General features: G+C 40.9%; 3 protein-coding genes across 5 annotated transcripts; 1 reads left to right on the forward strand and 2 right to left on the reverse strand.

Annotated features, from left to right (window-relative positions):
* Window positions 1-6,718: 6,718 nt before the first annotated feature.
* On the forward strand, window positions 6,719-7,103 carry LOC108035761 (proline-rich proteoglycan 2). Its single transcript, XM_017111461.3, has one exon. It carries the CDS (start codon window positions 6,760-6,762, stop codon window positions 7,024-7,026), a length of 267 nt encoding a protein of 88 aa, XP_016966950.1. The 5' UTR covers window positions 6,719-6,759; the 3' UTR covers window positions 7,027-7,103.
* A 5,291-nt stretch (window positions 7,104-12,394) lies between these two features.
* LOC108035743 (translation initiation factor IF-2) lies at window positions 12,395-13,018 on the reverse strand. Of its 3 annotated transcripts, none has more exons than XM_050885888.1 (2): window positions 12,879-13,018; window positions 12,395-12,839 (listed from the first exon to the last, which is right to left on the reverse strand). In XM_050885888.1, exons 1-2 carry the CDS (start codon window positions 12,997-12,999, stop codon window positions 12,469-12,471), a joined length of 492 nt encoding a protein of 163 aa, XP_050741845.1. In that variant the 5' UTR covers window positions 13,000-13,018; the 3' UTR covers window positions 12,395-12,468. The 3 variants fall into 3 exon arrangements, with proteins under 3 accessions (XP_050741845.1, XP_050741846.1, XP_050741844.1); XM_050885889.1 differs by having other exon boundaries at window positions 12,395-12,812; window positions 12,861-13,018; XM_050885887.1 differs by having other exon boundaries at window positions 12,395-12,800; window positions 12,840-13,018.
* Window positions 13,019-19,520: 6,502 nt separating this feature from the next.
* Window positions 19,521-23,113, reverse strand: LOC122818657 (uncharacterized). Its single transcript, XM_044093520.2, has one exon. It carries the CDS (start codon window positions 23,074-23,076, stop codon window positions 19,621-19,623), a length of 3,456 nt encoding a protein of 1,151 aa, XP_043949455.1. The 5' UTR covers window positions 23,077-23,113; the 3' UTR covers window positions 19,521-19,620.
* Between the last annotated feature and the right edge of the window lie 2,065 nt (window positions 23,114-25,178).

A 25,178-nucleotide genomic window follows, 5' to 3' on the forward strand; every position in this document is an offset into this window, starting at 1 on the left:
TCACCTAAAAGATACCTATTATCTTAGGGGGATGGTTATTTTGAGCTATTGGACTGGTCAATTGCCGTCCCATACAGGAACTGCCCTTCTCGTCTGCAGGGTACAGCAAAGAAACGTAGTTGAGTGGCGCTCTGCAGTTGCTAGTCCTTGCCAAAAGTAACACGGCAAAGCCCAGACACATTGAGACAGTCAAACAGATATGGCAACAGTATCATTCCGGGGGATCCCCTTCGCCGTCCGGGTGTGTGCCCCTCGCGGGGTCCGGGGCAGCCCGACTGCTTGACTCTCCGGGCATAAACAGCACGTAGTCGGGAAGCTAAAACACCACGTAGCATTATCGATGTAATCACCGGATAAGCTAACAAGTTGCCAGGATTTTCACGCATACTCCGTTGCACCGGGCGGTGGGAGAAGGGAGGAAAGGCGGGAGAGCCGGGAAACGGCGTTGCAACTGCTTCAGCAGCGTGTGGAAAACAAAAAGTTGCTGCGCGAAGTTTGCCCGCTTTCCCTATGTCTAGTTTATTCCTATTTTTCGTATTTTTTAAACTGGCATTTAATAGTTCCGCAGTCGATGCAGGAGAGCAACCGATGGGAGCAAATAGGTTTACAGAGTCGAAGGAGTCTCCAGCATCCCGCTTGGTATAGATAAACTGTTTCGATAACTAAAAACGTTTCTGTTATTGGTGTTGTGTGGCGTTCGGATCCGTTCTTATAAATATTTCACGAGAGAACTATAGTTGTACTTTGTCAGCAGCCGTTATATCACATATATTATTATTGTTTTATATGCGGAACATTTTTAAATAAAATGTATATTTTATGCCTTTAAGGGGCGTAATTAAAGGCATTGGTAAGTCACTAATTTCCGTCGTCCACCAGATGCTCATCCTCATAAATTACATCGAAAGTCCCCATGGACATACTCAATAGATCATAACCCAATCCATTTTGATTGAACAAGCCACCAACTTCTATTACAGATTCTTTCCGAAAATCTCTCCCCTTTTTATCCACTTTGTTCCACTTGACTGGAATCCCCTGGTTGCTTTCTTTGGGTCAGCTCCTCGACGACCACCAAACTGATTAGGAAAGCCAACAGAAAAATAAAGGATAGCGAATCGATAGTTGGAGGGGTGTTGGTGGGGCCCCGAGAGGTGGGTGGCAAGTGGATTGCGGGGCAGAGTGGCTCGCACCTCGTATTAAATAGGGGGCAATTTATGGCCACACTTGGGGGAATACCGAAAAACAGAATTGCAAATATTTAGCCATATACTTCTCTGGCTGCCCACGCACATACGTACAGTTGTACACTCAAAAAAAGGTGTCTTCAGGGCGCATAAAAATTCTCTTCCCTAAGTTTCATTCCCGGTATTTCAGTAACCATTTCAAAGTAAATTAGTGTTTAAAAGAAACCGAGAAGTGTGCTTTGAAAGAAATTTTCTGGAAAAGCGTATAACTCATACGCACTGTTGCCCTTGATCAAATATATTAGTTTTATTTTATCAAATATATTATTTTTATGGTTCGCCCTGACTTTGATTAAAAATCCCTTGTGTGAAATAAGGATTTAAGATGTCCAACAAAACATTAGATTTCAATGTTGACACAGTTGAGGGCGGCAAATTGTTTTTTTCGAAAAAAGATCTGACTGGAACACATGTCGTATGAGTAAGTTTAAGCAAACTTTGTAGACGATTAGCAAGACCGAAATTAAAAAAAAATTTTTTTTGTAATATGACAAGATTTCATTTTTTGGACCACCCTAACCATTTTAATATATATAACTACGTTATACTGTGTTTAGTGAGCTACCAAACGTTTTAAACTTATGTGACCTATATCACATCGTATGTATCCTTGTTCAAAATTAGATTTTAAAATGTTTTTAAAAATGTAAAAAAACTTAAAAAACAAAAAAATGTTTTTGCTTAATTAAAAGTTTACGGTTGTCAAAGGTACACTCTTTTTGAGTTAATACTAAATAAGGAAAAATACACTGGGATCGAAAAGGTTAGGTGGAGTTAGGCTGAGTGAGGACATTTTTTAAAGCCCTTTTCCCCCTCCGCTTCCTTTGAGTGTACGCCAACGAGTACGTATCTGTCTATTGCTCATGTCTATGACAGCGGAGGCGAAGCCGCAGCGACGTGCCGCAAAATATTCGCCAAAAGCATGCAACCAAATTGGGGGGGCCGGAGCTGGTGCAGTGGGGTGCCGGCCTCTGCAACATGTGGCCTTTGCCCTGCCGCCTCGCTATATTGTTTCGACGGCAGGCGCATCAATTTCTAGACAAATTCAACACACACCCACCAAAAAAAGAAATAGGTACAAGAAGGACCCCCGAAATACATCGAGTGCAGTAGGTAGTAGGTGGATCCGGCTGCGCTTCATGTGTGCAATATCAAATGCGAAAACACAAGCACAACACGGATGGCCGCAGACGCAGGCGGAGACCTATGGAGGGGCGGACCCAAGGATTCCCCCGATGCAGGCGCTTAAGAAGTTTCAGACATGAAATCAATTTGTCTTCCGACTCCCACGAAAACGAGCCAAAGCCGGCAATGCAACAGCAAGAGCGGAGTCCCAGTCCTCGACCCGAAAACGGAATGAAAGCAGCCAGCAAACTGCTGCGGAAAAACAGCGGCGTTCTGCTAGATACGAGTGCAACAAAGTGGAATCCGAAATGCACTTACCACCTGTATTTGGAAAAGGCTGTCTTTCAGTTTATCCGTTAAACAATAGGAACATGATGCGGACATATATCTTAACTATAACTATATTTTAACTTCTTGTCACAGGTCGTTCCATCTTTCACTCTATTGGTTTTTCACAAATGTTAATATTTAGTGGCTTGGATGTGCCACTGTTTACTGGAGAAAACTTTTAGGTAGTATAAGTCGGTATTAGACTAAAGTTTTTCTAGGCAATCGACGGTTTATCGCGGTCCAATCAAAATCTCTGGTAGCTTAAGGCCAGATAAACTTTTTGCCAGGGCAAATCAGTTTTTCTGAAAGACAAACAGTAATAGATTTAAAAGAATGTATCTATAAGGCAGAAGCTTTGGGTTACTTCATTATTGCGTTAAATGTTTATGCTCGATTTTGGAATATTGGCTAGCCAAATTTGGTTGGAAATGTAAGCCCCGAAAAGCCAGCCCTTAAAGCAATTTGTTGTCCAGCCCTTTTATAAAATTATCTTTGCTCTTTTATTTCAGAATGAAACACACTCCTAGAAACGTATTATTCGGTTTCTTGGCAATTTGTAGGGGCTTAAATTCTTGGCAAGCTTCTCTGAGACCCCTGACCTTTTGAAGGGCATCCCATAGGCGGTCTGCCGGGGAGGATCCACGTCCTCGTCCGCAAGCCTCGAGTCGGAGTCAGAGTCAAAGGCAGTCATGTGGCAACTCGCATACTGGGATCCACACATGTGAAACGGCTTGTGGTGTTGCAATAACTTGTATTTTAAGTTTACTCACTGCTGGGATTCGAAATTTAATTTCATAGTGCGATGCGTTGTTATTATTTTGCATAATAACGTTTCTGGCCCCGGCTCGGCTCACTCGACCGAGCATGCTGATGTTCTGGGTCGAGAATAGCTGTGTGGTGCGGGCTGGAAATGCAAAACTGGAGCCTGGCCTATTGCCCGTTTGGGCAATCGAATCAGGCCTATTATAGCCCGTCCGACGTACCAGCAGTTCGAACCGGGGGAAGGGAGCCCGGCCCGACACCAGACACTAAATGCCTCATCAGCATTCCGGTGAGTGTTTATCTGAGTGTGCGAGTGGATCTGCGTTTGGATTAATCAAAACATGACCGACGACAGTGCCAGTTGACCGCAAATCAACGAACGTTCGGGCGACCCGTTAACCCAAGAAGCCACGTTGTACAGCTTTCTTTTAAGTGGTCCTAAGCCAATACTAACTCACCTCTTGAATAAGGTTAGCATGATTGAGGTGCAACCATAAATAATGCAGGTAAATGATAACCTGATAAGCCGATAATCAACATTGAATCTCAAGGAACTCGATAAAACTATAATTCGCATGTAAAGATATAGCAAAAGTATTTCGAACAATTAATTTTTGTCTTGGAAAGTTGTTACCGAAAAGTTTCGTGAGATTGTTAGGAAGATAACAGAGTGAATTACTCGAAAATGTCAGAGTAGAGTAAAGAAAGTCAGGAATCTTTTAAATAAAAGTGAATAAGAACAAGAGAAAGCTTGATTTGTTTTACAACCCTAATATATGGTCAACCCGTAATATAAATATAATTGATCAGGATCACCAAACAAACCTCCTGATCGTGAAAACTATAAAGCCTTGAGGATTGGGATTCGTTACGCAGAGGAAATTACCAAAAGGTATAGTTGCAAAATCTGGTCTGAAACGTATTCAAGAGCTGTTTGAAACATTGTTTTGACGCTTTACTTGCACCGAAAAGTGCAAGTGCTTTAAATTATATATTTTAAAGCACCAAATTTATTATTTTGTTTAAAATTTTATTCGTTTAGTCTTAGGGTAATTTAATAAACTATAACCGTTTTATTTTAAATACCATCAACCATTTACCATCCGTTTAATGGGTTATCCAAAGGGGCGCTACCAAGTGTGCATCTCCGGAATTTCGAAAGGCAGACATAGAATCATATATATAATATACCTCGTATATCATGTTTCCCATCTTCATGTACTATTTGAATATAGCTTTAGTGTGTTGAAAGCCATTTCCCCTTAACTAGATGTTTTCTCAGTCAAACACTTATATTCAAAATTTTAATTTTGAAAATAATAATTTATTGAATATATGATTGGCTAAGCATGGGTTTCTTACCAAGGAGGTTTCTTTGTGGTGGCTCCCCTCTCCTGCCCATTCCCTTAACTTAGTGGTTTCCTTAAAGTCATGGTGTGCACACCTCTATCAGATTTTAAACTTTGCGTCTATGTGGTATTAATCTTCTCCTGGTTCGTCGCCACGTGCACTTCCGTCCATTGTGATATTTTTACAAAGCACCCACAAAACAACCGCCACATAGAGCAACCGAAGAGTGCGGTTCAAAGGGGACAACCCATCCGCCAAGCTGTGCTCAAAGCGTTGAGATTGCCTTTTTATTGACAATTCGCAGCACGCGCCGTTCAAGCAGATCATCAAAGGTTATTACGAGTGCGAAAAGGTCCGCTCTTCTGTTTCTGCTGCAAATAGATTCATAAATAAAACTACAGCCCGACAATCGCGAGACGCAGAACTAAGGGAAAAGCGAAGGAAATCCTGCAAGTGAAAGTGTTAACGCTTGGGCATACAATGTTGTAAGATATATGTATGTATGTGCACGTCCCCGCGGGATAAAGGAAACTTCCAGTCTGAATGCCAAAGTTTGAGTCTGGCAGTACTTTCAAATATTCATAAGAGTCCACACTCGGAAAAAAGACCCAGTTTAAAGCCCAAAAATTAAAAAATGGCTTGCTCGTTCCTAATATTGTTATTCCTACTTCTATATGTTATAGCGGAGTGCATTTGTTCAGTTTAGAAAATATTAACCAAATTCAATTTTTGCTAAAAAGTGTTTATAAGACGGACTCCAAACTGTAGCCTGAAAACTCCCCCACCTGGCAAGTAAAACGCACACACAGCCATAAAGCAATAAAGCGAAGTCATGAGTGGAAATTCTTATAAGTGGGGTGTATCATCCAAGTGCCAAATGCTCAAGGATCTGTGCAGTGGGCGAGTGGTTGGTTCGTGGGGGCAAGTCAACTGCCAGGACTTTCCACTTTATCTGGCCAAATCCCAGCAAGAGCTTAAGGTTTCAGCTCAATTGTTTTGCCCGACTTTATTTCATTGCCATTTTTATACATCCACTTTTTGGGTGACTTAAAAGGCCTTTGAGCGAATCCAAATGCATATTTATGGCAACTCAATGGAGCTTAAACTTGATCGTTGTTAAAAATAGTAGGTAGGTCAATTGAATATCAAAACCCCTATTCGGATATTAAATTTTGTGCCGAAAATGCTTGTACATTCGACTGAGTAAATGCTCTTTCTAAAATGCTTTCATTCTGCCCGCTTCAAAGACAGCAAAAGGAAAAATTTTGTTAGTCGAATGTACACAAAATATAAATATTTGATGTCTTAGTACTTAAGAGTACATAGAGCTTTAGTCAAAATAGCGTATCGCTTCGTTATTATCAGACAATTAGTGTAGATTTTTAATTCTTCCTGGTGCACTTCGTCACTATGTGGACTGCGTGCTTAGCCAACAAAACTGTACACCAAAAATGAGTACTGGTTGCATGGTTAGTTTTTTAAAACTAATTTTTTTTATGTAATTTACAACCATGAATGTTTGTTTTGTTTATCAAATTAGTCTAGTATAAAATGATCTATATTATAATACCTTTACATAATCGAATTCGCAAACTGAAAACACAATTAATTAACCATAAAAAAGTCGTAGAAAAATCAATTACATCTTAAGTTGCTGTATTTAATCATCTTCAAGGAAAATTGTTTTTGGGCCTTTCACATATTTTAGGTAAATATTAACACAAATTCTATAAGCGCCAAGGTGTTTCCCTTATTAATGGGGTAAACAACAACTGTGACTGCGTCATAATTGCATCAAAGTTTCTGTTTGTCCATCGAAAACACGGTGCTGCAATAACACCTGCATACAGCCCGATGCCATTGGGATTCCTGGAGTATATATAGGGCTAGTGAGTGGTTGGAAAGGCCAGTTGATTTAGTTCGGTCAATTATCAATAAAGTAAAAATGCGCATCTTCTTCCTCGTTGCACTGCTCGCCATGGTGGCGCTGGTGGCTGTCCAGGGACGTCGTCCTCCGGGAGGTCAGGGCCCACCTCAGGGCTCGGGAGGTCAGGGACCCCCGCAGGGACCTCCTCAGGGACCTTCTCATGGACCTCCTCAGGGACCTCCCCAGGGACCACCCCAGGGACCTCCTCAGGGCGGCAACTCTTCCTCCTCCCAGGAGTCGTCCGAGGAGAGCTCCAGCGAGTCCTCCAGCGATGCGTCTGCCTAGGACAATCGCCAAGTCCTGAAACAAAAACTTAAAACTCTTTGAATAAAGAAAAATATTCTGTTTATTTCAAAACGAAACCGAGTACCGATTCCCTTAGCCGGAGAAATTCCTGATTTCATATCGGAGCAGAGGTAACTTCTTGCTGTGAGCAAGGAGGCGTATCTCAAATCGGCTGCCTAAATAAGAAATCATTTTATTTGAAAAGTTTATTTTTGGCACATCCCTTCAAATGCCGCCCTACCTTTCGCTGACACAAGGCTGCGACGTCTGCGTCGGCGACAACAGCGAAACCAGGCGAAACAAACACAACGAGGCAGCAGCGGTACAACAAAGCCAAAACAACTGAGAGCGGTACGTGGGCACTGAATTCAAATACGTACTCGACTAGGCACGGCTCATTTTCCAATTGCTATAGCAAAAGAGAAGGTAAAGTCAAGTGGCTCGACTACCAGATACCACTTACTCTGTCGAGCAAGTTAAAAACAAAGCCTAAGGGCATCTTCATCGGCGCGCCACATGCTCACGGGCCCAGCGACACCTAGCGGAGATCAGCGATATCACTAACCAGTGTTGGTAATGGAGAAAAAATTGTTTGAGGTAAAATATTTCTGACTTAAAATATTTAATTAATGTAAGAATTATGGTAACTTATCCCCATTTTCCTTCGCTGGAACGCTGGGGTATATTTTACGTAGTTTAAAAAGTTTTTCTTAGTTGAATAGAAGACGATAGAATTCATTTTGTTTTATTGCTTGGCATCTTGAGTCGCTAAGAAACTTCGGACGTTGAAACCTGGTTTTCCAGCTTTTTCCCGCTAGAAAGTGGCGTAGCACCGTGCTTCGCCTCAAGGTGCTTAATATGACAAGCAAAATTGCAAAATCCTAGAACAATAAATAGACCGGACACACTAACAGCCTAGCAATCCCACACTTACATGGGTCTTAACTTATGTAAACTTAATAACTTTTAAGTGGAATGTCGCACTGGCACCTGTGTTTCCAGTTTCAGTTTACTTTCTAATTTCAAAATTATTTTTTCTAGACCATCATCCCTTGAAGAATTTTCCATGCGCACCACTGTTATTCCGAAGTTAAAGTTTTGAAGGACTTAGTAGTTGATCTAAAGCTAAATATAATATAACGTAATACATTCACAAAAACCTGGCAATACACCACCCCAAATATTCGCTTTCAATGCAGATGTGTAAGCCCCATCGCAAGTTCTTCCCCGATTTTAATGGGTATTCGGATGGCGCATATCCTGCCAAAAGCGAGCAGCCCAAACAAGAGCAAAACGATGAATGGCAAGGCAACAAAGTTAAACTGTAACAATAACCAAAGTCAAAGTTTGTCTGCAAAGTTTTCGCCTTTTCGTCCTTGTTGCCCTCGCTGTTGCTGCATGCGTGCCGCTGTGTGAGTGTGTGCGGGTGTGTGTGTGTCCACAGGATACAAATTCATTTCAATTGGATATATGTAGAGAAATGGGTTTGAGTGGCCCGGCTGAGGAGATGAAAAGTGGGAGCGACGAGGAATCTGTGTAAAATGAGTTTGGTTTTTTCGCCGTATTTTATTTTACTTTGCTTTATTTGTTGCTGCCCTTGCTGTTGTACTTGCCAAGATGAAACAAGTTTCCGTGGCCTGGGACCTTCCCCTGGGCCGGAAAGCCATCCTGCAGGAGGATTCTACATTTTGGATTCTGGGCCAGGACATGCCGCATCGCATACCTGCAGAATTATTTCGCTTCACTTTCCTTTGGCAGCGAAATGCCAAAGAAATGCAAATAAAACTTTTCTTTTGTTTTGCTTTCGGCTCTTTGCCCGTCGTGGTTTAGCAGCTTAACCCTTACAGAGCCCGCACGTCCGACTTCCGCCCACCCACAGGCAACACGGCAGCTGAGCACCGACGAAACAAAAACTAGGAAACTGAGTGTGGCAGTTTTAATTTCACTCAAAATGCAACGAAAATCGTTTACAATGAAAGTGCTTGCAACTGGACGCGGCAAGGAAAACGGGGAGTGTTGTTCGATAGGCTAATAAAACAGGGAAAACTTCAGCTACCTAAAGCCCCATTTCTCGAACAGTTAGCTACCAATTGAAGAACAAAGACCACAAGGCAAATTACAATTCCCACTTTAATACAAAATTAATCGAAATTGTTGGGAACCCCTACCTGCCCATTTAACACGACGAATTATTGGTTGAACGAATAACTGAATAGGTTTACTGGCAGTTCCTATTTCCGACTGTGGATTACTGCGCTCATGAAAAACACCAAGCTTAAATAACGTAAAAACGGCCTTGCTTTGAGAACGCTTTATGCTTAACCTTTTAGAATCGTTCGGTCGTCTTTTCGTGTGAACGCTGAGTTTTTGGGAACTCTTAAAGTAAGAAAGTTGGGAATAAGCATGTTGGGGCTACGATTTTCTTATTCTTATTACCTTCCGGCTTAGATTTTATTGTTTATCATAAAGGCAAAAAATTAATGTACTAATGAGCTGTAATGTTTTTGTATATTTTGAAGGAAATTGTTGACCAATCTTTATTCAAAATTTATTGAAGTCCATTTAATTTTGTGAATAAAATTTTTGAATAGACCTTGTATTCTGTTCTGTATGTTCTGCAAAAAACAAACAAAAAAACCCATGTGGAAAGCGTTATTCCAAATACAGGAGTAGGCATCGCAGCACAGAAGAAAAGTAGGATGATGAATAAAGAAAAATGCAAGAAAAGATTATATTATAAATAGCTCTTCCAAGTTCCTCTAATAATAAAATACACTTATAAGAATTTTGTAAAAAGTGTTCTTGAATCAAGCATGATTCATATTGAAATCAAGCCGAAATCGCTACTAAGAACTAAACTAAATTCAAAATCGAGAAGACTTTTGAGTGATTCTTGGTCGTTCGTTTCTTTATAATACGATAATAAGCCAAAAATTTTAACTGAAATGTATTTGTCTCATCAATACCTACCCATTGACCCAAAAAAATGTACCACGCCTACTCTAACGACCACAAGCCGCCCAAAACTGTGGTGGCTACAAATTTGTTCTGCTAAAATATGTTTGTCTCACTAAAACTTTTCGATTGAACTAAAAAAATATTTGCGACGTCCACTCTAACGCCCCCAAACGGCTAAAACGCTTAAAACTGTCTGTCGCCCACATAACATAGACCAAAATAACCGGTAGGTGGCACTTTAGAATATTTCCTTGCTGCCTATAAATCTCCATTTTTATTCAAAATCAATAACAGTTTCTTTGGAAAATATACTTATATCAGACTGGATCCTACAGAAAAACTTTATTGTTTCTGGAGGATTAAAGATTTTCGCTTTCTACAAAGTTACAATTTTTAGTATATCATTGACAAAAATATAAATGGAATTATGAAAAAATTAATTTAAAAGGAAAAGGAGGACATTTAAATTCAGCGATCTAAAAAAGATGCAAAACATTGCAAAGCTGTATCCAATTTGAACGCTAATATGCGCAATTTTTTCGGCGCCAAATGGTTCTTTATTTGCTATTAACAAATGGTCATGGATGAGATTTCTATTCAGTCAATCGTAGTAAAAATGTTATTGTACGATAACAGAGGAGCGTTTGGATTTTTAAGTATTTATAACGCCTTTCATCCTTAAGATTCTTGGATTGCACATATATATTTTCAACAACAATTTTTTTTTAATAAATCTTTGGAATACAGAATCGATTTGCAATGTTCCTCTGCAGCGAGTTTAATAACATTCCCTTTTTTACCACATGAATTTTAATTTATTTAATTTATATTTATATATGTTTATATATTTGAGTGGGAATCTTACTCATGAGTACTCGAATATTACAGAAAAGCAGGAAAGGTTCTCGTAATGTTTTGACCATTATTTAAAACCAATAAAACAATATATTTTTTTCATTTTTTGTTTTTTTTTTAAATCTGTAAAATTTGTTGATCTATGGAGGCACTAAGACTAGGAGTAAAAAAGCGGCATACTCATAAAACTTTTTGCCTCAGCAAGCACACGAAATATTTTTACCATATACTACAAATGAAAAATAAAGAAAGCAATCGTACATATATGCTTTATAAAAAATACAACAAATTAGGAAAAATTATTATTATTAAATACACTATTAAAAATAAAAATGTGGTGACCGGGTTGACATGGAACGTAAAAACTCATACTAAAAATTCATACCCTTCAAAATAATCAGAAAAATTGGAAAGTCTTAACTGACTAAACAAATACTAAAAGAGTAAATTATATTTCAGTGAGGCCATATTTTTTTAATTTTATAGGAAGGCTTGTTATTCCATATGTCCAAATTCACCCTGGCTCAATTTGGGAAAAGTATTTATCTTGCGCTTACTCGCACGTAACCAGTTGAGTGTGTGTTTGTTATAGCGAAGCCATAATCTTGTTGTTTTATAACTTTTAATGCCTCCTAATCCTCATGCTCATCCTGGTGAGCTCTTTCGGGGTTTCTTTTCCTTTCCCTGTATCCTGGCTGGTGTTTACGTGCCTTTTTCTGTGAGAGGGCAGGGGAACTAAAGTTTGGTAGGAAATTGACCAAAACCAATTAAATAGTAAACAATTTGACGTGCACCCAGTCAGGTTTGGACTTAATTCCCAATTTGGCTCTGAATGGAGCCCCCGAACACAATGGAACACAAGCGGCGCTTGCTCCTCTGAATAGTTTATTGTTGTCGAATGTTCCATTCCCTAATCACCAGTGATTAATTTAGCTCATAGTGCGAGTGCACTTATTATGTTAAATTAGCTTGAATTGCGAAAAGCGTATAGTAATAAAATACTCATTGAAGGCATCTCTGGCTGAAAAGGGGATTAGTTACTCGGAAATTTTTTTGCTGGACAAGAATTTAAGCCGTACTATCGTATTATTTTGAAAAGGTTTCCACCAAATGTAAAATTATTTATATTGATAATGGAATTATCATGCATCTATTAGCTTTATGAAGGCAACATGGGGCAATATCCGTTCGTTTGCTTCATAAGCAGGGAATTTTCAACAGCTCTAGCGCCCCAATACAAAAGTATTCGGATTTTTTGGGTATATCTTAAAAATAATTTATCAAAATACTGAGATGCGTACCATTTTCATTTTTGCTATCACTCTCATCGGTGGCTATTGCGTTTCAAATATGAAACGAATTAACGGGTATCTGATAGTCGAGACACTCTGGCATTCTTGTGTTTAGTTTTTTAATAGATCTTTTAAAGATCACAGCGTTGGAGCAGACAAACGGAGATACGAACATGGTTAGATCGGCTCGGCAAGTGATCGTAATCGTGAATATGCATTCATATTTCATGCTACACTTTTCCCCGAATGAAACGAGTAATGGGTATAAAACTGGAAGCTAGAATTTTTTGCACAGAATCGTTCTTTAATATTTACAAAATTGACTGAACCACGAGATTTAGGCCGTGGAAGCTGTTGAGGATTCTGTGGAGGATTCGGTGGAGGAGTCAGTTGTGGATGAGGCTGTCGTGGAGGAAGCTGTGGTGGAGGAAGCTGTAGTGGAGGAAACTGTGGTAGAGGAAGCTGTAGTGGAGGAAGCTGTGGTGGAGGAGGCTGTCGTGGAGGAAGTGCTTGTAGAGGCTTCAGTGGTGCTGGTGGTGGTTTGATTGCATGGTGGTCCCCATGGTCCTCCAGGACCACCTGGTCCCTTATGTCCTCCTGGTCCCTTATGTCCTCCAGGTCCTCCTGGTCCTCCTGGCCCACCTGGTCCTCCGGGGCCGCGTCCTGGACCTCCTGGACCACCTGGTCCTCCGGGACCGCGTCCCGGACCTCCTGGACCACCTGGTCCACCGGGACCGCGTCGCGGACCTCCTGGACCGCCTAGACCGCCTGGACCTCCTGGGCCACGTGGACCCCATCGACCACCAGGTCCTTGGGCGGAGGCCACAGCGACCACAGCAACAAGAGCAACAAGCACAAGGGCGCGCATTTCCGATAGTACAAGACTCGAATGATCTAGGCACTCGGTTACAGCCGTATATATACCCAGCGTCTGAGGAAGGTCTCAACGGCGCACGTGGCGTGTCGATAACGTGTGCGAGTCGAGCAAACTAATGTCATTGAGGATTAGACAAACTCTCTACCAAGTCATTCACTTCACATTGGCCTTCAAAGACAAAAGGATTTTGAACGTACAGGTGCTAAAAACCCTGGCAGAGAGAAGTTCTTCAACTCAATGAAAAATACTTTTTCGAACCCTTTAAAATCTGTATTTTGTATAGGCACCTACAATATAGCCGAGTTAGCCTTGTCATTTTAGCTTACACATTAAAACTTAACTCACTTTAAGCTTTTATAAGAGGGGTATGACGCATTTATGGGCTTCATTGACGCAAGTAGAATTCCACAGTTCAAATTCTAACTCACTAATGATAGTGAACGCACATCATAACATTTTATAAATGGATAAGAGAAGGATATTAAACTAAAATCCACTACAAAAAACTTAAACTAAAATCCACTACAAAAAACTAAAACTAAATCCCGCTTACATTTTTTAAAGGGAATCTGGCTAGATTGACACGGCTACTGATGTAGAATATTCATACTCTATCGGAGTAAGTGTGATGCAGTTCAACAGATATTTTAGTATTAAATATTAAAATAAGAGAAAATGCAATATGCGATTGTCTCGACTATCATATACCAGATACTCGGTTAAAAAGAGTACGAGAGGGATAGAGATGTACATGCAGAAAATCAGGTAATTATTGATTTTGTAACTTGTATAGACAATACAAGTTTTCGTGGAATTTTGAACGAAATTATTTTGTGTAACACCCCCTATAGTAAGTTGTTTCCTTTGGGAAGCGCTTTTTACGGATGCAGGGATAAGTTTGTGGATCTTACATAAAGACAAGCAAATGGTCGGGCCTGAATCTTATGTTAATATCTTAAACCAATATTTGCCAACAATAGATATTTTCCGCAATTTCTGGCCAGGCGTCTGTGGACTTAGTCGTTATAAAGCATCAATAGCACGTCTTTGTTATGACTATGACTTACCTAAGAATATTCACCAGCATTCTGTTCAGATAAACAAGTTTGAACAAGTGGTTTTGATAAGCTCAAGTGAAAGTAAAGCTTGTAAACAACTTCAGCTGAAACATTATTAGGGAAAGGAAATCCTGAAAGGTTGAGAAACATTAATGGTGGAATCCCTTTTTGGATTTGTTATGCCACGAACAGTTAAAGGATCCAGGAAAAATGTTAGCCTAAACAAAGGCAGTAAATTATATTTCTTCTGTTTCAATTACAAGGCTTTGGGTCGTTACGGACGCGGATGTAATTAGTTAATTATGTTTTATAGTAATAATAATATAATTTTACATATACGCTTACGCCTTCAAGGATATTATGGCTTAAATAAACGATGATATTACTTGACACTCTAAAGGCCTGTTAGAAAATCCATCTTTTAACTCTAAGCATTATTCCATTTTTGGGTATTATTAATTGTTTAACCACATAAAAAACTTAGTTTCCACAGTGCTTCAGACTTGCTGTTAATGTGAATGCGGCATTGAAAATATATTTTAATTCGGACAAGTACTGTGGCAATAATGGAAGATTTATGTTGAGTCCCGAGGCTATTGTTTATTTAAAAGTCATTAAATGTGAAGTGTGTTAAGTCTTTTAAAGAAATGTAAATTAACTTTATTTCAGCGAAAAAACAGCACCAAAACGAGTTTGATTTTTATTTTTAATCGGTATAATAATGCTCAGGTAACAACTGTTATTTTCAAACTTTTATTATAACACATTTATTTTTTTGTAGTCTGAATTATTTTACCTTTACAGTAAACTTCTAAAAAGTTTTTTTTCTATGGCAGGTAGTATATAAGTCGGAACGAACCGGATCGAAAAACTATAGCTCCCAAAAAAATGATATTTTATGATATATATTTCTGCGATTAGTTTACGTAAAGTCGGATAGCTTTGTACAAACAATGCTTTTACGGGAACGACCTGAAAGGTTATAGAAACTTCGGCTAGACGAAGCTAGCACCCCTTCATATTTTAATTAGAAATCAACAAAATATTTGCTTAAATTAATTTTTAATGTTTGCCATCATATTTAAAATATGTCAAATTTTTTTTAATCATTAAAAAACCTAATCCAAACTAATTTGCTTTGCTTTCTTTGGAACTGTGCAATTCTAACAAGATCTACCATCGCCCTTCTTTGGGGATTTCCGCTGTAAACAAGTGTCATTTAACACAATTTTTGCTTTGAGTACCTTGATTTTATGTCAATCGAAGTTTCATTCAGTTTTGTTTTACAAAATATTTTCTAGACATTTCAAGGTGATAAGAGAATTACAAAACGATAAGGAGAAGAAGTTAAACGAATTTTACAGAAATCAAAAACTGGGTTCTAACTTGTAACTCTTTGATGTTTTAAATATTGCACTCGCCAACAGTTTGCCTAGACCACCTTCAATTTCCTTGTCCTTTTAGAGAATATTTTCTAGAAATTAACGCTACTGTCATTTGCAGTGTTGAAAAGTGTTTTTGTTCAATTATTTCCATCTGATGCCTGTAGCATTCCGTCCATTTCCCCAGTCTCTCTTACGCGTCCATATGCAAGCCATGAAGTTGTTGTTGTTAATTGGAATAAATTGCTCCGGTGCTTTATTTAAAGAGGAATTTGTTTTGCTGCAGCATCATACAATAAAATGCTTAATTAAGTTTTTGCTTCCATTCTTGTTTGTCTACAGTTTTCCCAAATGCCTCTGGTTGCGAGTGTGGGTGCTTGCGAGTGAGAGTAAAATGTTTGTAATGAACAGTTAGAAAATGAAACGGCTTTTGGGGCTGGAGTAAAAACTATGCGAGCATATACTTTTTATACGGATACAAATTGTACTTCCCTTATGAAGAATTGGAAAGTCGGTAGTATTGAACGAAATCTGAGTCGACTTGAGCACTTACAGTTAAAGAAGCAATCCAGGTTTTTGTAAACCCTTTCAAAGAGTAAATTGGTATCCGTTTTCACCCAAAATAGTCGATGAAACCTTCCCGAAAGTGTAAAGTAGTATTTAAGTCCAATCAAGCCGGATTGGACAACTATCTTTTATAGATTCCTTGAAAATAATATTAAAAATAAAAACAAAAACAAAAAGGAAATGATATAAAAGCTTCTGTGTTTTTTACATATTATTTTCTACTCTTGAGAATATAATGTTTTTAATATTTCAGCGCTTCGGAAACGAACACAGAAATACTGAATCGATTTGTGATCGTGAGAGGTCCCATTCCGGCCAAAGCCGATTAGCGACATTTCCCATACCTTTTTAGCACGTGAATTTCTAATTGAAGAAAGGTCCTCTCTGTGAATAGGCTATTGCCTATAGAAATGCGTACGATACATTGATTCATCGATAAAGCCAAATTAATCGATACCATTCAAGAAAGTTCCATCGTCTCCAGTCTCCTTCTCCCGGCTGCTCCGATGATCAGACATATTTATTTTATGATGGAGCAGCTTGAGCAGATTAGGAAATCCAGATTTTAATAAAAAATAAAGCGTTATACGTTAAGCTTTGTATTTCCTTTCCGTTTCGCATTCTTTTTTCGGTTTTCGCCCAATAAAGTACACACATTTTAAGTATTTTCTATCGACCGCAAAGTGCTTGATAAAACTCGCATTTAGTACCGAATTTATATTTTTTTATATTTTTTTAAATTTAATTTCGCTGTTTGAACATTATTTTATAGTTGAAGCTAAATATGAAAAAAACCCAGATTTGTTGACTAAACTATGCTGCTTCTCAAAGCACTTGAAGCCGTCGGCAGTGGCCTGGATCTTCGACCTGATCCGATTGTTCTGCGAGAACACCACCATTATGCTAAAAAATGAAAGGAAATCACCGAATTAAAAATTAATTATGACAAAAATGTTTCACTTGATAACCTATCGCCGGCAACTGCGTGTTCTAGACCCGAGGAAGTACAGTGTCTCACTTGGCGATACAGCGTTGCCGTGGAATACGGAGAGTGCACCCGTTCTCGAATCTTGCGAATTCTTCAGACGCAAAATGTCGGAAATGAATTCCTTGTCTGGAATACTCTTGTCACATTCATGGATTTTGATCTGGTATAGGGGAATGGCCGAGTTGAAATGTTCTCAAGCTTTATTCGACGCTAAATATGAAAATAACCGGCATTTGCGATGGCGAAATTCGCGTATCGCTGATTTGTGGATTAAACTATGCTGCTTCTCGAAGCTCGTGGTCGACTTGCACTTGCACTTACACCACCATTGTGCAAAGGACTGAAAGGAAATCACCGAATTAGAAATAACTTAAGGTTACAAATATTTCACTTGCTACTATCGCCGGCAAATGCGTTATCTGTTCCCGGGGAAGTACAATCTCTCAACCGGTGGCCCATTTCTCTGCTCTTGACTATAAAGAGTGCACACATTCTTGAATCTTGCAGAGCCTTCAGACGCAAAATGTCGGAAATGAATTCCTTGTCTGGTATCACGTCAGATAAATAGATGATGATATTTTATTGATTAGTATTTTATAAACTTTATTAATCGAAACGCGATTACATACCGATAAAATCGAAAGAGTTGATGGCAACTCGGTATTGAATCATCTGTACCAGGGTAGCACCGAAAAGCTCCTAGCCGACAGGCGGACTTGTCAATTGTCAAAAAAAATCTTTATATATTTTCAATTAAGCAAGCTGAAATACATATGTATGTATTGCAGGGCACATTCTTAAAAACTCTCCTTTTCAGTATGGAGAATCTGACCAGCGAGAATCTGACAAAAAAAGTAAATGTTATATCGATTATTTCGAAACCTAATCTATGCATGCACCGAAAAAAATCGATGTTATCGAAGCTGACATCGATTTCTTCACAGCTCTTTCAGACGGTAAAGACTTACATCGTACCAACGCGGTAAAGAAAGTCTAACAAACTACACAAACATATCGTTTTCTTTGACCACAAAAGATTGCCAGGAACGCTTATAAAGGGAGCAGAAGTAAGATTGGGATATACTCGCAGCAAAACGAGATTGTAAAGCGCCACCTACCCCCTATTTTGGTAGTTTTAGGGCGTTAGGGTAGGCATGGCAAACTTGTTTTTATGTCAATCGATAGGTGTCGATGGAACACCTCCTTGGCCGGCGATCTCCAAATGCCCTGAGGATCATCCGCAGTGTTTGGCAAACCACAGGTGGCCTGTGGAGCACGCCCTCTTTGGTCTTCGATCGGCAAAATCCAGGGTAGCACCCCTTTTAACCAAAGGTTCAGCGTTGACACTTGGTGCACACCCTTTGACCAGTGATATCAGCCTTTCCACTAGGCCAAATTACAAGATGAAAAATTAAATTATCCGCCCAGACAAATACGAGACCAGAACACCAGAATCAAACACCTGTTGTGCTTTACCTTGACCAATATTAAACGTTGATATTCAAATAGAAAGTTATAAACGATAATTAGATTGCATGGGTAAACAGCTGAGCTAAGTTTGGTTACCAGATCTTCAATGGTAGCAAAGTTCTAGGCTGGAATGGCAGTCAAGGATTTATATTTTAAGAAATATCATCAACAAGACAAAGTTTTGGACAATCCCTCATCCTGCAACAGGATAAAGCCCCATGGCACAAAGCCAAGATGGTTATAAAATCTTTGATGGATGTTTGTGTTACCACGTCGGATTTTAAAGTAACCGAAGACGTCAGGACTACAATGAAACGCAAAATAAAAGTATCGTTGAGTAAAACCAGGGATGAGATCATTTTGGGATCAAAGGTTACTCGTAGAGTACAAGGAAGCATTTTTGGCCCCATAAAGTATAATTATTCTTGATCAGGATCACTAGCCGGGTCGATCTAGCCATGCCCATCTTTCTGTCCGTCCATATCAGCGCTGAGATCTACTAATGCTAGACTTTGTGACTTGGCATGAAGATTCCTGGGATTCTTGCGCAGTTTGTTTCAGCAGGTTCACCAGCTGTTCAATATTTTTAAAAATTGTATATTAGATTGTGTTTCTACTATTAATACCAACCTACATGCCAAAAATGATTGAAATAATGACGATCCATTTAAAAGTTAGAGTTAAATATGATCAATACTTTGCAAAGCCAATTGAAATTGCACACGACATGCTGCGAATCAGCTTTTCCACTCGTCGCTAGAGGAGGCACAAGTTTGTACTTTAGGCTTGGTTGCGCAAGGATGCGCTAGGTGGCGCTTAGTGTGTGCTAGTAAAAAACAGTCTTGCTGGAAACATATCTCCATCGCTCTCGCACTCCTTTTAGCTGAAGAACGGGCATCTAATAGTCGATGAAATCGACAATTGCATTTTCTCTTGCTAATACCAACGTAAGAACCACTTAAGCACTACGTAAAACAGAAGAGATCGTAAAGATTTTAAACCCTTTTAAAGATGCATACAAAATTTCACCATTTGTTTTCTTCAAAATAATTTGTGTGTATTTTATTGTTTATAATTAATAAAAAAAAACATTACATGTTAATTTGTGTAAGCTAATTGGGAAATTATAATGTGAAGGCTGCGTTGGCTAGACCACCACGGCCCTTCGGTCCAGCAAAGTGTCCATTATCTTGTCGATATGTTCGCTGCAATTGGCTAGGCATACACTCGCATACTCGCAGAGAAAATACATGAAGCTCTCGAGCTGCTCCATCGAGCAGCCGCGGAAACCATCATCTCGTCCAATGGCTTCTATGGCTCGGATGATGGCGTGCAGCTTGTAAACGTACTGCGGAGTGTTGCGGCAGTGCTCCAACGAAGCATCTGTCAGATTAGAGGGCTTAGAGTAGGAGCGGATGCGCTGCTCCACGCTGCGAAGTTTGCCTTGCTGCTGTTTCAGCGTCTGCATCATCTGCGGCAGGAACATCTTGGGTGTGGCTGCATATGCGGGGGCTGTGGCGAACAACTCATCTAGGGGAACTGTGTCGTAGTCCAGGGAGAACAAGTCTGGCGAAAAAGACAGCCTTTCGCTATTGTTGCCGAAACTGTCAGTCTCGAATTCCGTCCGATCCAATTCGCTCATCTTGATCGCCTTGTTGGCGTGGCTGCTATTGTTGGGCCAGGAGTACTTGTTGCGCCCTTCCAGGCCGTTGCTGGCACCCGTCTGCAGACCCACCAGCATGCTGTAGCTGCTCTCAATCGAATACTTCTGGGCGGTGGGCAGGAACTCTGGCCGGCTACTGAACTCGATGTGGTCCACGCCGAAACGTAACTCGGACTGCTCTCCGCCGAGGAATGCGAATAGCCGTTCAATCTTCTCGCCAGACATTAGTTTCCCGCTGAAGGGCACAGCGAGGTCTCCGCTGGCAAACCAGTAGTGGGAGCAGCCCTTTACACTGGGTGGGCGCTCGGGCAGCGACTGTCGTCCTGTCGCCTCCGAGCTAGTGCCTCCGCGGGTGAACTGGTGATCGTCGATTCCAAAGGCCAGATCCCGAGTCTCCCAGCTTTTTTGGGTGAATATCTCGTAAAGCAGTCGAAGGCGCTCCGGGCTGTTCTTGAAGATTTCCAAAGAGACGGTGAAGTCCCCTGCTGTAATCCAGAACAATGACTGGGCATGGCCAGCTGGAATCTCTTCCTGGGTACTGTTAACCTCGATTGTCGGGGCATTGGCAAAGAATTCACGGTCACTTTCAGTAGAGCACGGTGAGCTGCAAGTGGCGTCGAGGTCCAGGGGGTGGTCTTCGCGAATCACCTGCATGGCCAGAGAACTGCGTCGAGGACGCTCTTGGCAGAGTATGGGGCTAAATAGTTGCTGTTGCGCCGAACTGTAAGCGAGGCGACCTTTTACGGGTGTAGAAAACCCGGAGGGCTTTGAGTCGGCAGTGCCCACTGACGATCGGCGCAGCGGACTATTGTCCATGGGATCGTTAGAGCACGTCTCGAAGCCCTGATCTACGAAGCTGTCCCGCATGGTCTGTACCAGGGATTGCCTCGGAGTCCGACTTGGAGACTGATCGTTGTCCGCATTTGGCGAGGGTGAAGACATTACGGTTAGGGTATACGCTGACTTGATCTTTCGCGGCGAGTTTACGTGCCGCATCAGGGACTTGTTCAACTCCATGAACCCTTGTTCAGGCAGTGGGAAGCCCGAGCCCGCTCCCGCTTTTTTCTTGGCTGGTGCTGAAACTGGTGGCTTGTAATCCGAATCGGAGTCCGTTGAGGTGATCCCGGTGGCCTCGACTGCGGAGGTTCGTCGCATCTTCTTCTTACGCGGTGGACGCTGGGGCTTAGCGAATTCAAAGTCACCTAGCTGCAGCTCTGCTGTGGGCGTCTCGGGCTGAGACTCGTCGCTTGTTATCTTGGGCAAGGTAGACAAGCCGGACTCGCTCTCTTCGGCCTCGGAAGGCTTGCAGCTGGAGGCACTGGAATAAGTCTGTCCTACATTGCGACGTGGGGCGGGCACTGGCGGAGCCTGGCGCTTGATCTGTCGTGGAGTGACTTGGACTACCTGGGCCTCAGCCGACTCCAGCTGCTTTTCCTCGTCATCCGCTTCCTTCTTTGCCTCCGACTCCAGCTCCAGTTTGGCTATAGCCTCCTCCAGCAGACACTCGACGCCGGACTTTTGGCTCATATCTTTCTCCGCGACGATGCTCTGCTCGAGAATCGGCTGCTCCTCCTCGCTGACCATCTCAATGGGCTGCATACCGTTAGATACACTACTAATGTCGAACTGCACGCCGTTCTCTGTGCTGAGCCAGTTGTAGAAAAGAGTCTCGAGCTGCTCGTTCTGAAAAAACATTTGGTTGTCGCATCCGTTGCGCTCCTGTCGAGTGCGGCGAATCTTCTTGGGCGGCGCATAGGCTTCAGTTGGAAGTATGGTGCGTATCGCGGCAAGGTTTCGTTTGTTGGATTTCGGGACTTCAGGGTCTCCGCTCTGGCACTCCAGGCCACGATGAAACAATGTCTGCGGTGCCCTGCGCTCAGGGCTGGGCTTCAGGATCACAGTCAGTGAGCTTACATGGAGCTTAGTAGTACATGGCTTCATTTGGTTCTCAGTCTGGGCGGGAGAGACCCTTCTTGGCGAAAGCGAATCCGGCTCCAGGACACACTTTGCTTCCAGCTCCTGAGCCAGTTGCTTGACGCTAGCTTGCTGTTCCGCCACCACCTCACCGCGGGCCACCTGCTTATTTACCTTTGCCTTGATTTCGGCAGCGTGCGCGTTGAACTTGGGATGCTTGGCTGCCATGTCCTCAATGAACTTGTTGAAGAGAAGAGCCTTGTCCTTGACACTCAGCTCGCGGAACACTTCCTCGGCCACCAAACAGTGTCCGTGGGCATGGGACTCCGGCCCTACACGGTACTGGGACTTGGCCTCCGGCGACTGCTCGTTTTGCAGCTGAACGTAGTGCGGCTCCGCACGGCGCATCAGCTGGCTGATCTTTGTGTTGAACATCTGAGCCATCGCCTTCACTTTCATGGGCAGAGAGGTTGGATTCTTTCTGGGTCCATGGAAACATGGGGTCTCAGTCTCTAGCTGCTGTTCGTACTTTTGCTTGAGCTCGCTGATCTTCAACTGGCCACTACCTTCGCTTGGTTTAGCTGGAGTGTCCGGCTGGATGGCCATCTTAGCGATCACGCTGGCCACTTTTCCTGTTGGGACCGGGATGGCGCCCCCCTTTATCTTGGTGGGCGTTACAGGTACTTCCTCGTCGAAGTACTTCATCAGATTCTCGATACTGGACAAGTCCAGGTCGGTGACTTGAACTCGACGCGGTGTTTGGAACGAGTTTTGGTGCTCCAGGGCAGTCAGGAAGCGATCGTCGTCCAGCGAGGAAATCTCAAAGAGCTCCTCCCGGGTCATTGTAGCTTGAAGCAAGCCACAGGAGTTGCTTCCGTCTCCGTGCTTGCTGGAGCGACGGCGCTGCTCAATTTCCGCGTTCAGCTCCAGGAGCTCGCTTAGATCCTCATGTTTCATGGCTGCAGTGTTCACAACCAGCTCACTTTGCTTATACACGTTGTTTGGCGTGGAATTGCTCAGGACCATTTTGAAAGCACTCTTTTCTGGTTGTTGACGTTATACGTTTCAGTTTGTAACTGTGGTTTTGGTGCGCTCTGGCGATGGTTTATATAGCACGTGCAGGTAAAAGCCATAGGTAAAAATTACAATATTTTATGATACCGTGCCGCAACCTCAAATTCCCCAAATCCACATACTACCAATCAGGTAAGCTTAACGAATTGAGAATGGGTGCTGTTTGTAATTGTGGCTTTAGTGCGCTCTTGCGATGGTTTATATGCAAGTGCAGGTAAAAGCCATAGGTAAAAATTACAATATTTTATGATACTGTACCCACAACCTAAATTTTCCCAAATCCACGTACTACCAATCAGGTAAGCTTAACGAATTGCGACAGGATTTTGGGAGCGAGAGCTAGTCATCTGGAAGCCGAGATCGATGCGATGTTGAAGCCGAGAACGGTTATTCTCGATATCAAGATCGACTATTCTTAATAGCCCGCTCACAAACCGAAAAGACTTCGATTTGAATTTCAGGTACTTTAGTATGAATCGATCGGCTCACTTTTGAGATCAAAAATTCTAAAATCGAGAACAATGAGAATATTTTTTCTTCAGAACAATATACCCTTTTTCGCTATAAATAATGGGTATAATAAGCAAGTGAGTTTTGTTTCTTTTTTGCCCAACTGCCCAAAGGTTCAGTGTACTTTGGAGTACTTGGAGATGACAGATTAAATAAGCCGCCCAAATTTTCTAAATGTCATTCGCGGACCTATAGCGATTTTAACTCACTGCAACTAACCTCTAAAGAAACCTCAATGTTGTTAAACAAGCCATGTGAATAAAACCGATATTCTATGTAAAAATTTTTGTATGAATGTGATTGATCTGCCGGACACTAAAATGTGCCCAGCGAGTATAGATCCTCTCATCCTGAACACAAATGATATAAATATAATAATAACAATAAGGATAAGAACTTGCACTAAAAATATATTGGTTTCGTGAAAATTATTAACACACTGGAATTTGTATTTCTTGTTGGTTTATAAGTCCAGAAATGTATATGTTTTTACAAAAATAGTATATGAAGGTCTTATAACCTATTTGGAATTAGTAAGATAATAAACCTTCTATAGATAAGCAACCCCATATTCGAATGGAGAGTAAGAAACTACATTGGTTTCCATTGGTTGTCAGATTGGTTTCCAATGATTTGGATGACTTCAGCCGAAGTGGCCGAGTGGCACCTGTGATGGAGATTTCACATACAATTTGAATTATATCAGTGTGAAATGCAGTACTAACAAGAAAGGAAGTTAACTTTTGTATACCCTTGCAGTTATAAGACATAATCAACTTTAGTAAATAATTTTTTCATATTATTTCCGCACTAATTCTCCGATCGCTCCTATGACAGCTATATAATATAGTCCTCCGATTTTGACAAGATTTAATTCGAAATTCAGAACTAAAAAAATGTTATTTCCAAGCCTAGAAGGTTATATGTTCAAAAACACCGAAGATATATTTTTTTTCATATTATTTTACCACTAATTTTCCGATCGCTTTATGATATAGTTGTCCGATTTTGATAAAATGTAATTCGAAATTCATAACTAATTAAAAAATGTTATTTTCAAGCTTAGAAAGTTATATGTCAAAAATCACCAAAGCTATAATTTTTTTATATTATTTTTTCACTAATTTTCCGATCGTTTCTATGGCAGCTATATGATATAGTCTCCGATTTTGATAAAATTGAATTCGAAATTCAAAACGAATTAAAAAATGTTATTTCCAAGCTTAGAAGGTTTTATGCTAAAAAACACCAAAGATATAATTTTTTCATATTATTTTTTTTACTAATTTTCCGATCATTCCATGGCAGCTATACGATATAGCCGTCCGATTTTGATAAAATTTAATTCGAAATTTAAAACCAATTAAAAAATGTTATTTCCAAGCGTAGGAGGTTATAATTTAAAAAAACACCAACGATATATTTTTTTTAAATTTTTTTCTCGATAGTTCCTAAGGGAGCTATAAGATATAGTTGTCCGATCCGGCTGGTTCCGACTTATATACTACCTGAAATAGAAAGATGACTTTTGCAATCAGCCCGAT

Source organism: Drosophila biarmipes, chromosome X (genome assembly GCF_025231255.1).
Source record: "Drosophila biarmipes strain raj3 chromosome X, RU_DBia_V1.1, whole genome shotgun sequence".
Classification (NCBI taxonomy): Eukaryota; Metazoa; Arthropoda; class Insecta; order Diptera; family Drosophilidae; genus Drosophila; species Drosophila biarmipes.